The 16,490-nt window shown below is 36.9% G+C and overlaps 1 protein-coding gene across 8 annotated transcripts in view; it reads right to left on the minus strand.

Annotated features, from left to right (window-relative positions):
* Nucleotides 1-7,730: 7,730 nt before the first annotated feature.
* The window catches only part of Ecpas (Ecm29 proteasome adaptor and scaffold), a 111,920-nt gene continuing 103,160 nt past the window's right edge, over nucleotides 7,731-16,490 (minus strand). For 4 of the 8 annotated variants that reach the window (NM_001431168.1, NM_001431170.1, NM_001431167.1 and 1 more), the window contains 3 exon segments: nucleotides 7,731-10,793; nucleotides 12,196-12,267; nucleotides 14,892-14,980. In NM_001431168.1, coding sequence (NP_001418097.1) covers nucleotides 10,654-10,793; nucleotides 12,196-12,267; nucleotides 14,892-14,980 — 301 coding nt within the window. In that variant the 3' untranslated portion in view covers nucleotides 7,731-10,653. 8 annotated transcript variants of the gene reach the window in all.

Consider the following 16,490-nt stretch of genomic DNA (forward strand, 5'->3'; position numbering starts at 1 on the left):
AAGAAACTCCTTCCATCACATAAAAATCAAAACACCAAATGCACAAAACAAAGAAAGAATATTAAAAGCAATAAGGGGAAAAGGTCAAGTAACATATAAAGGTGTATCTATCAGAATCACACCAGACTTCTCACCAGAGACTATATGAAAGCCAGAAGATCCTGGGCAGATGTCATTCAGACTCTAAGAGAACACAAATACCAGCCCTGGCTACTATACCCAGCAAAACTCTCAATTAACATAGATGAAAAACCAAGATATCCCATGACAAAACCAAATTTACACAATATCTTTCCACAAATCCAGCCCTACAAAGGATAATAGATGGAAAACTCCAACACAAGGATGGAAACTACACCCTAGAAATATCAAGAAAGTAATCTTCTTGCAACAAACCCAAAAGAAGATAGCCACACAAACATAATTCCACCTCTAACAACAAAAAATAACAGAAAGCAACAATCATTCTTTATTATTCATTATTTATTCTTAATATCTCTTAACATCAATAGATTCAACCCCCTCCCCCAAAAGACAGAAACTAACAGATATAAACAAGACCCAGCATTTTGCTGCATACAGAAAACACACCTCAGTAACAAAGAAACTACCTCAGAGTAAAAAGCTCGAAAAATTTTTTCCAAGCAAATGGTCTCAAGAAACAAGCTGGATTGGCCATTTTAATATCGAGTAAAATCGACTTTCAACCAAAAGTTAACAAAAAAGAAAAGGAAGGACACTTCATGTTCATCAAAGGAAAAATCTACCAAGATGAACTTTCGATTCTGAACATCTATGCTCCAAATGCAAGGGTACCCACATTCCTAAAAGAAACTTTACTAAAGCTCAATGTACACATAGCACCTCACACAATAATAGTGGGAGACTTCAACACTCCACTTTGAGTGAATGGACAGATCATGGAAACAGAAACATAGAGAAACTAACAGAAGTTATGAACCAAATGGATTTAATAGATATCTATAAAACCTTTCATCCTAAGACAAAAGAGTATATCTTCCTCTCAGCACCTCATGGTAACCTTTCCCAAAATTGACCATATAATCGTAAAATAGGCCTCAACAGATACAAGAAGATTGAAATAATCCCATGCATCCTATCAGATCATGATGGACTATGGCTGGTCTTCAATAACAACAACAACAAAACCAAACAAACAAGCAAGCAAAAAAACCCCGACAGAACGCCCACCTACACATGGAAGGTGAACAACCCTCTACTCAATGATAACTTGGTCAAAGAATAAAGAAATGAAAGACTTTTTAAAAATATAATGAAAATGAAGGCACAACATACCAAAATATATGGGACAATGAAAGAACTGCTAAAAGGAAAACTCATAACTCTGCCTGCCTCCAAAAAGAAACGAGAGCATACATCAGCAGCTTGACGGTTTTTCATCTTACATTTTCCTCTAGTTTTTTGTTTTTTTTTAAATCATGGTAATTATTCTGGCCACATAAAAGGAGTTAGGAAGTACTCCCTCTTATATTTTTTGGGAGGAAGTAGTTTTTAAGGTATTTGGTCAAATTTACCATTCAGGCATAGTTTTTCTTTGTGAGTAGTTATCTGTTCCTAACTCAATTTATTGAGCATAACCAAAATTTTCTACATCTTGAGTTTTGTGTCTTTCTGTAGTTATTCATAGCATTTCTTTACTTTTAATTTTCATTCCTATTTTAAAAATTAAGTTTTTTGTTTTATTTTGTTTTTGTCAGTCCAGCTACAGGCTTGTCGACTTCATTGACTTTTCAAAAGACAAATTTCAATTTCCATTTCTCATCTTTAATACCCCTGGTTTTATCTTCTTGTACTCAGAACTTTACTTCTTCCTTTCTATGTCTTTTGGACTTATGTTGTTTTGTTTTTACTTTTCCCCCCTGGTATATACATAAGAGAAAGACTGGAGCATCAACTTGAGACTTGTACTTGATTTCTTCTTCGGTCCACTAACTACTTAACATATGACATATTTAATTTCCACATTATCTTTTTCTAACCTCCCAAATTTGATTTGATTATTCAGCCACATTTTCCACTCACCAATCATAGAACATCTCTACAATTTTATCCTCTTAAATTAACTGCAGCTTGTTTTATAGACTGTGAATTCTGGACAGTTAGTCCCTGCACCAAAACAAAAACATATAGAAACAATCCTTTCTCTGAGAAACACTCTAAATGTTTTTCATGATTTTTTTCTTCCCTTGTATTTTCTTACTCCAGAGGAATATTTCACTTTGAAACTCTATTTCTAAAATTACTGAAGAAAAATAATTCAAGATCAAATTAGGAAAATTAATGTAGAAAAAAAAGTGACCCTAAATCAATCCAACATACAAGGATCAAAATAAGTAAGCAGGCAGAAGTTTCAGGTGTAAATAAATATCCTGGATTTTATACTTTAAACTACATTTGGAAACTAATTTTAAATCTTGAATTCTCAGTATTTTGTCAGATGCAACATTATCCACATTCTCTCCTTTACTTAAAACTACAGACCAGCTATAATTGTTGTAAGAATGTATAAATCAATCTTTTCCTTAAAAAAAAACACTTAGTTTTTAGTTAATAAACCATTCATCAATAAATGGTACCTATATAAGAAATTCCTACACTTTTCCGCTCAATCTTTTTTTTATGAACTTAAAAACACTCACAAAAAACTAATCTTTGTAAGAATGTTTTAAAGGAACTAGTGATGAAACAGATACACTTGTATACCTTGCCCTCTTCGTTTTCTTCTACCAATTCTCTGAGGTCGGGCTCATGCTTTTTAAGGAACAGATATTTTAGGTTTGTGGACCTTATGATCTCTGTCATAATCCCACACAGCTCTGCATGGAAGCAGCAATAGACTAAACTGTAAACAAATAGACCCTGCTGCATTCCAATGATACTTCATCTATAACAGGGAGCAGGCTGGATTTGTCCTGTGGGCCACGCTCACACCACAGTTGTAAGACGGAATCAATGCGCAGACAATGAAACAAGTAAGATTCAAATTAGGGGGAAATTAAATTTCACTAATGAAGTAATCCAGAAGTGAAATGATTCTTTGCAATGAACATTTTCATAGAGTTTACTAAGTCATTAGGACTCTCTAGCATTCTACTTCATTTTTTTTCTTTAAAATGAGATTTGAGGGAAAACTCATTTTATGTTAAATTTACATTAAAAAAATAATTCACTATCTTGTACACAAAGAAGTAGGTACTATTCAAAGATTGAGTTTCATTATAATATAGTTTTAATTATATAAAATTAAGCACCATAATATTTGGGATAAAAAATAAGACCCCAAGGCATATCAAGAACACTAACTCCCATTTAATGGCAACACAAACCCAAAGAAAACAAATGATTTGATTCCAATGGGGAAGATTCTTTCTAATCAATCATTTTACAATTTTTCAGCCAACAATGACTACCTATTTAGATGACATCACAAATCCATTTGTGTATATATTTAATAAAGGAAATATAATGCCTATAATTATCAAGATGTTAAACCTTTACCTTCCTCTCGATCATCTGATCTGTGCACTTGGGCAAGTTCACCATTTGTAATCCAGACATGTAACTGACACTCTAGTCCATTGGTCCATGTGTCTGTTTCAAGGCTAGCCTCATATTATTTTTATCACTTCTTAGTATAATAAAACAAGTATTGTGATATTTTTGGCATTACTTATTTTGTTCAAGATTGCTTTGGCTATTTGAGGTGCTTTTGTTTCATGTTCGAACTAGTTCTGTGAAGAATTATATTCCCTTTGGTGACATGACCATTTTTATATGTACTTAATTCTGTCAATCTAGGAACATTGTTTTCTAGTCTTCAGTGTTATAGTTTTCATTGTAGAGGACTTTATATCCTTTCATTAGGTTTATTCTTAGATTTCTTTGTTTTGGGGTTTTGTTATTAACTATTTTCCTGATTTCTTGCTCAGCATGCTCACTTTGGTATATAAGGAAAGCTATGCCGATCTGTGTACCAGGACACTTTGCTGAAGATATTTATTAGCTGTAAGTCTTCAGGCTCTTCCAAGTAAAATCAAACTCAGAACAGAAAATAGGAATTGAACAAGCAGCTCAGAGCAGGGACCTCAAAAGCAGCAGTTCCAGCGATGCCATTGGTTCTCTAGCCAGGAATCTCAGAAAGGAACAAAGGGTTCTTATCTCCTAAGTGAACACCCCAACCTGGAGGCTGTCCATAAGGAACTAAAACTCTAGTCTAGGCACTAAGTGCTTCTGGTGGGCAGCTTCAGGACTGGACATCTGATTTTTTTGGTAAAAATAGGTTATATCAATCTCCCAATTTCAGCCCATTTCCTAACCAATGGAAAGCATTACTTCTAGCTAAAAGAACGAGAGCTCTGGCCTGAGTAGAGCCTAACAGTCTAGTTAGGGCAGTCAATCATCTGCCCCAGGAAGGCAGCTTCACCTTAAACCACATTAAAAAGATAGAAGACTAGTTACCCCTTTACTGAGATGTCCCTGTCCCTCCCAGAAAGTCTACCCTTAGTGCAGTTGCTTAGAGCCCTAGCCACACATCTTCGTAAGTCTGGCCAACTTTCTGAATCAGATAAGTATCATTTTCCCATATTTTCCCCTAAGCAAAGTTTACTGACACTTTGAACTTGACACTTTTTTTCTGAAATACTCTTGACCTCCTTTTGCATGTGACTACTTTTTGGCCTGGTTTGCCTAATCCCCATGTCTAACTCAAAAAGATAACACAACTTTGTCTTTTCTATCTTCCTCCTCTTGGAAGCACTCAATATTTACTTTGCCCATCCTGAGATCTTCCTCTTAAAACTCCCATGAAAATTGTCCTGGAATTTTTTATCTGACTTTGTTCTTAATTCTTTTATTAACAAGATTAAAATTCCTGAGAGGGCACTCAATTGTCAAAGGATTTCTTATTCACCTGAATTGTCCCTGAAGGTGTCTGCTAACCTAGGCCTAATTCTGGAAATTTCTAACATCTGCACAATCTTATCCGGGCTTAGAATGTTTTCAGCTTCTGAGACTTATGCTGAATAAGCTCACCCATTTTAGCTCTTTCTGAACTCTGGCTGGTTGGTTCAACTCAGCTGTTCTGTTCAAAACTCTTCATGCTGATTCAAACTGGCTTTCAGCTTCTGACTGAATTGTTCTGCTTGGCCTCATACTAATTTTGGCAGCATGTCCTAACCTGGCTCCTTCTCATTCTCTGGCTCATTCTGTCTTCACTTATGTCTAGCTTGTTTGTTCTCTCTGCAACCTGTCTCTATAACTGTCTTGGTAAAATTGCTTCTCTCCTCCTGTCTGCACTGTTCCCTTTTAAGTAGCCTCTCTTTTTTCTCTGTTATTGTGAGAGTTGGGCATATGCTATTCTGTCAAATCTTCCTGATTCATCATTTTGTCTCTCAATTAGACATCACGTTCAAGCATGGGTATTTCCTTCTACACACTAACTTTACCCTCATTGTTTAGGATCGAGTGTATTTAGAGCATGTCTCCTATCTTAGCCAGAGTAGCCACGTTGCTGGATTAAAATTCCTCTACACTTAATTTCCCCAGAAATATCATCTACAAATAGAAATAATTTGATTTCTTCCAGTCTGGCTTGCTTCCCTTTATTTCCCCCTGCCAATGGCTGTGGCCAACAATTCAAGTATTATATTTAGGTGGGGGAACACATTGTGCCATCTCTGATTTTAGAGATGTTTTCTAAACATTCATTTCCTATTTTGTAAAATATTGGCTATACGACTTTTATATATACAGCCTTTATCATAGTAAGGTATAGGTCCTTGTATTCCTAGTTTCTTTGGGGCTTTTATCATATGGATTTCTGTCAAAGGTTTTTCATCTAGTAATATGATTTATATACTTAATCTATTGTATGCTATATTCTATTTATTGATTTTCCTTTAACATGACACCTTTACTGAGATGAAACCAACATGATATTGGTATATGGTCTTAATTATGCTGCTGAATTTGATTTGTAGTATTAAGATTCTTTGCCTCAGGGTTGAAGGCAGATACAAAAGGACAAGGAGAGAAGAAGTAGGACTGGGTACATGATGTAAAACTCACAAAGAATCAATATAAAGTTAAAATCTTTTGTGTAGGTATTAAGGAAATTGCCTATAGTTTTTGTTGTATTCATTACATATTGAATGCCAGATTTATAGGTTCAATAAAGAAATATGCTTTTCAATTTTTATGGAATAATTTTGAGTGTTGGCACAATTCAATTGTGAATCCATCTAGTCCTGAACCATTCTTGGTTGAGTAACTCTATTATTCTTCAATGTCACTGATTGTTGAACATTTTAACCCTACAGTTCAATTTTGGCAAGCCCTATGTACCTAAATGTATATTTATTTTCTCTAGATCTCCCCAATTCAAGTTTTCAAAATCAATGGTTCTCTGCTGGGCTTACCTTCCCTAGCTATAAATCCCCTGTGGTAGGCAGGCGGCTATGGAATCCTAGTAACCCACCACCGCAGTCTCATTTAACAGCAAACCATAAACGCAGAAAAGGCAAGTCTGAGGCTAAACAATCCTTCAAGGCCTCTGCAGTAACCAACAGGTAGCCACAGAAGGCAGGACCACCACCACACCTTCCACGCACTCCCCAAAACTTAAAATCTGGCCCTCGGCACAGCTGCCTCTTACAACCTTTTCCCATGAAGACACTGTGGCAGGGTATCCTTAGGGTCCCTGAGATGCCGTTTCACATATCTCTAAGGTTGCTCCATCTCTCAAATAGGTTCCCTCTCAAGGTAAAGGTACCTGGCTGTAAAGCAACCTGAGATGTACAGAAAAAGGAAATAGATTTCGTCTCTAGAGCTAGCCTAGCAGTGTAGGAGTCGCTGTCACACTGTATTTAAGGCTTCTGAAGACTATGGGCATCTCCTATAGGCTGCCAGTCTGTCATCAACAGGGCTGCCTGACTTACCTTCTAGTTGTAGTTACATGGTCCCCTCCCAGGCAAGAAAGCCAGGGTTAGAGTCGTGAGCTATTTCTTTTCTTCCTCACATTCCGAATCTTCCATTCTTTTCATCTGTCTTTACTATTAGTTATCTCCTTTCCTCAGAATATCCTAGTTTCTCCTTTCTTATCAACTCTTATTAATAGTTATCTAGAAAAAACATTTCATCAACCATCTTACCCCCCAATCCCTAAACATACCATTTTAAAGGTAAAGAAACTGTTAATAATTCCATAAACATCATTTGAAAGACTGGCTATTTCAATCCTTTCTCATCAATTCAAAGCCAGTATGACAAGACTACTAAAGGCATTTTAACGGCTCAAGCTGGTAAGCTTTTACCTGTGACTAATCAACATAATGCTTTAATCCTATCTTCTATACTGCAAGTATGTTTTCCTGTACCTAAGCATCACTGTCCACAATGACGTACATTCGCCGTGATCAACACAACTACCTGCTGTCTCCACTTGCTCATGGAAAGTCACTTTTACCAGAAAATTGTATCATGAAACAATTTTCTTCCAAGATGTGGCAGCAGCGGCAGTTCATGCTGTTTTGGAACTTAAGTACCCCAGACATTTAAGCCAGCAATTTTGATTAATTAGACATAGCTGAGAATAGTGGGGCTTCTTTCCTTCCTCAAGCGTAACAATCAACGTGTTAGCAGTTAGATTACTTTCCTACAGAACTAGGAAAAACTAAAGCACTACGTCAAAATGCCAGGTCATGCAACTTTTATTTACCATTTAATATCTTTGGGGAGTAAGTGAGGTTTTTTTCTTTCAAATAAGTCTATTTCATGCTTAGGTAGCTAAGTACATATTGCAGAGGATCTACGAAGTTGCATATAAAATACAAAAATCTGTTACATATACATCCATTTAATGACAGATTGCACAGTTTTGTAAGTGCCAATGTCAAAATAACTCCCTGAACTTAACAAGCAGCATGAATATACTGTGACAGCAGCAGGTAGAAATGTTCCACAAGGGCAGGCAGTGCTCAGACAGCACAACTGCTGATAGGGCACCAACCAGTGAGGTCACATTCTTTTCTTACTGTATAATACATGAGTTTAAAAAAAAAAATGGAAGGGCAAAGCAATGGGGATTTGGTAGCCCTCTTATTTAAGTGGACTGTGTTATAGACAGATCCCCAAGAAAGTGTAAGCAGGACACGAACATTCAATGGAACAGCTACTCTTGACCACCAAACCGTAGACCATTTTCATATTCAACCCAACTGCTACAATCCAGACATTTTTCACGTCTCAATAAAGATAGAGTTACTGAACTAATGGCAGGAATAAGGAACAAGTCTTCCAAACTAGTTATTTGTGTGACAAACAGAAATGAATATATAGAGAAAAATCAAGTCATTCAAGATAGCTTTGGCAAATAAAGACTGATGATATATGCATGTACAGGTACTTTACCACATGTTCACCAGTACCAACATTCTACAATTACAGAGTCCTGATTATTAACCTTTTAAAATAAACATATATGCATACCAAGCATAAAGTATATTTGAAACAGTAACACAGCATTACTAGCTGTGAAGATGATTTGCTGGTGAGCATGAAGGCATTAAGTATATAATTAGAAATGTGCTCAGGAAAGTAAAAGACATGTAAAGCAATAGCACTAAGGTTCAGGTGTCTTAGCACCATCTCAGCACCAAGGGAAATCCCCAATGTTAAATAACAAAAAAATTTAAAAAGCATAAAATTGGATGAGATTTCAACATTTGCTACAGACCAAGTACATTATTCTTGCCCTTACCCTCTCATCTTCAACAACATACCTGACCTGCATTGCATTCTTGCCAAGGCAGCGTCCTGGACACTACAAATGAAAGTCAGGTAGGTCCTTAATGCATTCAATGCTGATCCAAAAAAAAAAAAAACCCATCATATCCTGAGAGGCCACATCTTTCTAAAGAACATTTGAAACCATTTGTTTTTCTCTAGAGCAAAAGCCATTCTTAAATGCAATTCTACGACAGATTCTTTAGAACTCACGATGTTCTACAAACTCACTACTGTAGTCCAGTATCAGCAAAGATGATACCAAATGAGCAATGAACATTTCAGTAGAGAGCTTCAGTCAGAAACAGTCTCAAATACAGTAGAAGTTTAGGTGTTATCAGTGGCAGTATTGTTCAAACTTAAATAGCAACCTAGTTTGTGAATCAGGAAATGAATCGAGTGAGTCTGAAGAACATTTACAACAGTGAGACACAAAGAGATTAAAGTGTACCAAACTTAGCAACTAAGTATTTCTTCATGAAATAGTTCAGTTAAGGGCTTTACATTCACACATACATACACCAACACTCACACACACACAGACACACACACATTCTGAATCAGATGTTATTTTTATTGTGAGTCACAGTTAAAAATACTTGAAATACACTGGTCTGCAGACTACCAAACTAAACATGGAGTTTTGACCAAAAATACTGACCATGAAGATTCCAGGTGTTGATGTCATCAAAGAGATAGTACTGAATATATAAATCAATCTTGTGCTCCAAAAAGACAAGCTAGAGGTTTTAGCTTACCATAAACTTAAGTTAACAACCCTGCACCCTTCAGCAGGTACAGGAGCAGCAGAAAGCAGGGGGAAGACCCTGGCAACAACAGTTTACTTGAATGGTATCATGCTAATTTGAGAGAGGGCATTTAATCTCAGACAGTTAACTAAAAGGCTTCCCATCCTTCCTTCCAAGTCACACTGTATGCATGACAGTAGAAAGTGTTTAGTTACTGTTTCCAGGTTTTTAAGTGGTCTAAACCAAGGCAATCTCTAATTTTTACTGCTATTTTAGATTTTGGAAAAATACATGATCACAAATACAGACAGACTTGCTCTAATCTTACTCCAATCTACTTTTATTTTCCAGTAACATGACAGCAATCAGAATTTTATGAAGTTCGAATATTCTCAACCTATAAACAGGCTGAATAAACCATTCCCTGAAAAGTGACCACCTATGCACAGGAAATGCATAGCATGTGAGTTTCAGAGTCCAGTGATAAGAGTCAGTTTAGCGCTAGAATGAGAACTGTTGTATGACACCCTAAAATGTACCTCACTTTGGGAATTTCTAGGATAGGGGCAGGATAAACACTGGTTTGGTAAGAGGCTGAGAAAAATATCCAAGGCAGGATGTTAAACTTTGGGTCTGTGGCCTTGGCGCCTGGCCTCAGAGGCTTTGCCATCCCGATCCTATATCTTAGGGAGTGCAAGAAGTAAGGTTACATATCGAGTGACCTACAGGATCCCTTTCTACAGCGAGTTCAGCATGGATGTAGTGCTAAAATCTTAATCCTGCTTGCCCTGTATTTCATTTATAATAGTTTCAGTTCTTTTGGCAACAATGGTTGCCAGACATATTTACAACTACCTTTCAAAAACCCAAGTTAATAGTTCACTTAGCCCACATACTTTAAAGACAAGTAAAATAAAGCTAATAAGGAGCAAAATTTAAGGCTTTTTTTTTTTTTTATTTCAGCCACGGAATGATGCATGCTACAGAGTAACCTTTACTTTCCCCCACTTGGTTTTTAAAAAATCACCACTATTTTCAATCCCGAAAGAACATGGCACTTGTTTGTTTTTCCCCTCCTCATTCATTCCAGACTTTCAAGTGTTTTCTTCAATACTGAGGCTTTCTCCTGCAGCTCTGGCCTGTTGTCTGTCTCCATAGTAGCTAAAGACTCAATCAAAAGTCTTCTGCATTCTGCTGTCAAACTTTCCCACTGTTTACCTTCTGAAGGGAAAGAAAACAAAGAAAATCATTATAGAATAAGAATAAAAATTTTCTATATCCTATTCCCCAAACAACCACACAGCAACTCTATCATTAAGAGCACAGTATATAACAATCACAGGTTGGTCAGGTGTCTCAAACCCAATTTCTGACAATAGCCTGAAAGCAGGTTGGGGAGTTCCACCCTTTCCCTAGTATGAGTGAGACTGAGACATTGGGGAGATAAACTACCAAAGCACAGAGGGAAGAATGACGTATCAAGGCACAGGAGCAAGATAGTCACTTCAACCATAACAGAATGCTATTTAGTAAGACTCATAAAAAGAAGCACCTTAAAAGGTTTTATAATTGTATAGTTAACACTTTATTACTCCTTTCTTACACAAAAGCCCTAAAGAACCAAATAAATACTACAAAGTTTTAAAAACAAGGAAGCACAGCAAATCTTAACTCCATTGATAATGCTTTTATTTTCTAGTGATGTGACTTCAAGCAAGTACTATAACTGTAGCAGGGTTTCATGTAGTTCAAGTTGGCCTTGAACTCCTGATCTTCTACCTCTACCTCTCAAGGCCGGGATTACAGGCCTGTACCAACATGTCCAGCTTCAAGAAAGTTACCTGGAAAACTGAGAATTCAACCATATGGCCAAGTGCCTATGCCTTTTTATTTTAACAAGAAAAAAATAGATCATATGATATCTCTGAGACTAAAGGGCCCATTTTGTAGAAACCTATGATAGGTTCTGGCCGAAAGAGGAAAAAGTACAAACACCAATTCACAAGGGTGGGAAGTAAACTGTTTCATCATCTTCACTATTAGCTCATGGACCAGAATAGGAAAAAGAAAAGGCAGTGAAGGCAGAAGGGGCCCTCACTGAAACCAGTAACAGATATTTAACACTGGGAGGAAAAAAAGCCATTTTTCTTCTACCATTGACACAACATAAAATTTATAAGGTTTCATAAAGAAGAAAAAGGAGAAAGAAAAGAAACAGGACTAAAAGTAAGCTGTTGTCAAATATGGTAAACTCAAGTGGGTCTTTGATAAAATAACCTGGCCCTCTTCTTGCTGTGTCCTATTATTTACATGCAAACAAGTCTACTCTATCACTGCCAACCACTTCTTGTAATTAACCAAGAGTATGTCAGAGTTCATGAAAGAAACAAAACTTTATTACTTTATGATAATATAGCTTAATAATCATTAGAAATATGTAAACAAAAAGAACAAGATTGAAATTAAAATTTAATGATTTTAGTTCTCTATAGTCTACTTGTATGTACAGATACATTAATATGCACTTTATACCATATACGCAAAACAGAAAAAATTTTCTGAAGTGTTTCACAGGATGTACCTTGGATTTATGGTGCTCTAATCAAAGTTATGAAGAACTCACCTTCAAGTTTTTTAAGCAGTAATTCTATCACAGATAAAGCTTCTGTTCTCACAGACGAGTAGGTTTTATTTTCTAAGAAGAAAAATATGCAATTCAAGAGTATGTTGTAAAAAGAGAACTTCCAAAATTAAATTAATGTTACTGAAAGATAAAAAGTTAAAACTCTTATGGATTCATTCTTGAAGTCAAGGTCTATTCAATAACTATTATCAAATACTTAAGTTATGCTGTATGTCCACACACACTATTTTGAGGCGCTGTAGATAGCCATCCATTAATCCTAAGTGGTAATATTTAAAAGACCCATCTTAGATGTGAGGGATTTAAAAGTATTATCCCAAACGCACAGTCATCATCATGTCACACCTAAGACCAATCTTGGATCTTCATGATCCTCCTCATTTCCCTGAAGAATATCATCTAGGGACACCTTCAAACCTAAAAAGACAATTTTGTTAGCTTTCTATTCTATATCTAGAAATGCAAGCTATTTCCAAAAATTACAAATAAAACAAATTTTGCGTTGGTTCACACTGTTTTACAAAAGGCATCGAATTTTTTGATCAACTGTCAAACAAAAACTAATATGCATCCTAGTCCACAGCGGGGAAGATGTATTACAAAAACCAATAGTGACCCATCAAAAGGACAGGGCATTCAGCTTTAAAAGACTTCCATTAACCCTACCTGGGTCACCTAAACAATTAACTAATTAATAAAAATAATCAGGGGCTGGAGAGATGGCTCAGCATATAATCCTCTTGCAGAGGCCAAGAGTTCGAGTCTCAGCACTCACATTGGCAGCTCACAACTGCATGTAACTTCAGTTCTAGGAGGGCCTAACACCTCTGGCCTCTGTGGACAGTAGTACTTATTTGTACATATACATAATTAAAAATAAATCCTAAAAATAATTAATTACAAAGCATTAAGAGGTTAGGGGGTATGAACTAATACCAGTTAATGATGCATAAATAAAGAAAAAGAGAATAATCTTGTTCAAAATAAAATGCCAGCTACTAAATGGTTAATGTTAAATTGGCTCATAGAAGAATCACAAATGTATGTAAAAATCTAAAGCAAACACCTTGGAGAGAAGTACATTTACATGGCCTTATTTTGTATTTTTATGGACTGTTTAACAGTTACAATTTCGAAGAGATTATTTGAATAATCTTAAAGTATGTTGTAGGGGTGGTTCTGATGCTAAGGTCCTGTTCCCCAATTGGTTCTTAATCTGTCAGTAAAGAAGCCATGGGCCAATTGCTGGATGGAAAGAATAGGCAGGATTTCCAGTTCCCCACAGGCAAAGAGACATGCGAGGAGAGAGGGGAAAAAGGGAACCAGCCATGTTAGACCTCAGACTGTATGGCCACAGGCTGATCCTACAAGTGGGCAGTTGGGGATGTTTAGGTGGGATTAGATATAACTGAGCAGCTAAAGTTTGGGCAGGTGGAGAGGAGCTCAGAGTATTGATAAGGGCGTGCTTTTCCAGGTGGGAGATAAGTAGCACCCAGCAATTGTGTCAAAGGCAAGTCGAAACTGAACAACTGTGTGTGTCTGTGTTTTTTATCCATGGGTTCAAAGGACTCTGGGTGGGAGCTGGTAGTGCAGCCTGTTCCTGGAGGTAAGGCAGGTAGCAATAGCATGTTTTCAAGCACTACCTATTAGATATTAAAAAAAAAAAAGTAAGAACAATACTATAGAGAAAAACCATGGTACCTTGAATTAGGTAAACAAAATTATCTTTGAAAGTCAGAGCTGTGGACATGGCATGCCTCTTGATGTAAGAAAAATTGTTATCATTAGCATCAGAATTCATAAGCCAGATCCAAGCCTGAGGAAATGTCAGACAAAGAGCAAATGAGAACTGTATTATTTTTTCCAAAAAGGAGAGAGGGAAAGACTTTATCCTGCAAAATCATGAGTGTAATATAAGAGAACAAGAAGCTGAAGAAGTGTACCAGATGAAGAGACTAAAAGATATAATATTTTATATGTGATCCTTGACTGTAATGTTTTAATGGAGAGTAATAAGGAATATGAGATCCTACAAAAAATTATTGAAGAAATTAAAGTATGAATGAGGGAAAAAAACAATAAAACATTGCATCCATGCAAAACTGTATAAATCTGATACCATAATGATGTTATAAAAAGGAATATACACTGAAGAATTTAGTAATAAAGGGACAAGTTGTAAGTAATACACTTTTAAACATCCCAGGAAAAACATAAAGTATATATACGTACTACCTAACCTATTTTAACAACTACTTTATAAACTAGGAACTAGTGTTTAAAACTGACATAAAGTAAAGGTACAATCTAAAAGTCTACTGTAATTCTAGATAACATGCCCCTGCTGGGGGACATGTGGCACATAAACAGAACAGTCAGTAGTTGTTCCACAAGTCTAGATCCTGAGACTCAGCTCCTTAGTTTTAAAATCAGGGTTATTTAAGCCAAGTATCGGGACACAAGCTATAATCCTAGTTACCTTGGTGACTGGGGCCATAAAGTGAATCTCAGCCCAGGTAACACAACGAGACCTAACTCAGAATAAAAAGGGGTGAGGGTGCAGCTCAGTGGTAGAGTGGCCGCATGAGGGACTGTGCCTGATCATAAACACCAAGAACAAAATAAACAACAGCCACAACAACAACAAATCACTCAAGTTCTTGTTACTTGCTCACCTAAAGAATACGTAATTGACTGACAAGTTTCAAGAAGAATCTCAGCCAGAGCTTCAGGATCTGCATGCTCTTCTTCCAGAAGCATTAACCTGTAAGTGTGAAAGTGATGTATAATGCGACTCTTAACCATTTAAATCCTGCCTAACATAACTTCTATCTGTACATGACATCTTACCATGTTATCTGAGACACTTGTAATAGCTAAACTGATCATAAGAATGTGTATATTTACACATTGGAGTCTTACTCAGCTGTTTAAAAAAAATGACATCATGAAGTTTGAAGGCAAATGGATGAAATTAGGAAATCATTCTGAATAAGGTAGCCTATATCCAAAAAGATAAATTTTATATATACTCATTTATAAGTGGATATTAACCATTAAGTAAATGATAACCAAGCTACAATCCATAGACTCAGAGAGGTTAGGTAAAGAGAAGTCTGAGGAGATGCATGGATCTCCCTGGGAGGGGAAAATTGGATTTACAGGCAGATTGGGAGAGAATAAGGATGGGAGCAGGCAGGGAAAGGCAAGGTGTGGGGGAGATAGAGGAAAATATGGGGAGAAATGGCTGAAACCGGTAGGCATTCATACGGTGATGTAAAAACCTAGTGCAGTGGAAACCTGGAATTTATGGAGGTGATCGTAATGAGGACTCCTAGTAATGGGATAGAGTCTCAGCTGGTCATCTCTTGTTGCCAGGCAAGGATCCCAGTAGCAGGACTGGGTTGTATTCAATTGAGCTGTTGGTCAAGGGGATCCCATGGAAATCCCCAAACTACCCAAGTTGCTGTTAAGACAAAGGGTGGCTCTCTGCAAACTAAAATCAAGGCCCCAATGCAGAGGACAACATCCACACAACTCATTAACATGGTGAAGATGAGCTGGTGCCTACATGAAGCCTTCACCCTTACGTTCTTGTCTCTTTGGTGTGGGAAGGTACACAGCAATCTACCAAAATAGAAATGTCAACAACCTAGCCATAAAACGTTTGATCTAAAATCTGTCCTCCCTGCAAAATATGTTAGGGCAATGGTGGCACAGAACTTGTGGGAGAATCCATCCAATGTCTGATTTGACTTATGTATCACTCCATAAGAAGGAACCCATATCCAACACTGCTTGGGTAACCAAGAACAAAGAGACTAGATAGCCCAGAGACCTAGCATAAAACCAAACACTACTGGTCTAAGAAGAAAATAAAAAGTATCAAAGTATCAATAGTATGACTCCTAGTGATATTTTGTTATACTCATGGATCAGTGCCTTATCTAGTCATCAACAGAGAGGCTTCCACCAGAAGCAGATGGGAACAGATGCAGAGACCCACAGCCAGACAATGTGGGGAAAGAGTCTAAATGGGAGGTCTCCATCAAATCCCTCCCCTTAGAGCTCAGGAAATTCCTAGGAAGCAGAGGTAGAAAAACTGTTAAGAGCAAGAAGGGAGGAGGACACCAACTTCAAGTAAGAGCCATATGAGCTCACGGAGACTGGAACACTAAGCACAGGGCTTTATGGCTCTACAGCTTGTCCACTGCGTATAGTTTACAGTTACTAGCTTAAAATTCTATGGGGTTCCTGACTAGGAGAGCGAGTGG

This window comes from Rattus norvegicus, chromosome 5 (assembly GCF_021556685.1).
Source record: "Rattus norvegicus strain SHRSP/BbbUtx chromosome 5, alternate assembly SHRSP_T2T, whole genome shotgun sequence".
Classification (NCBI taxonomy): domain Eukaryota; kingdom Metazoa; phylum Chordata; class Mammalia; order Rodentia; family Muridae; genus Rattus; species Rattus norvegicus.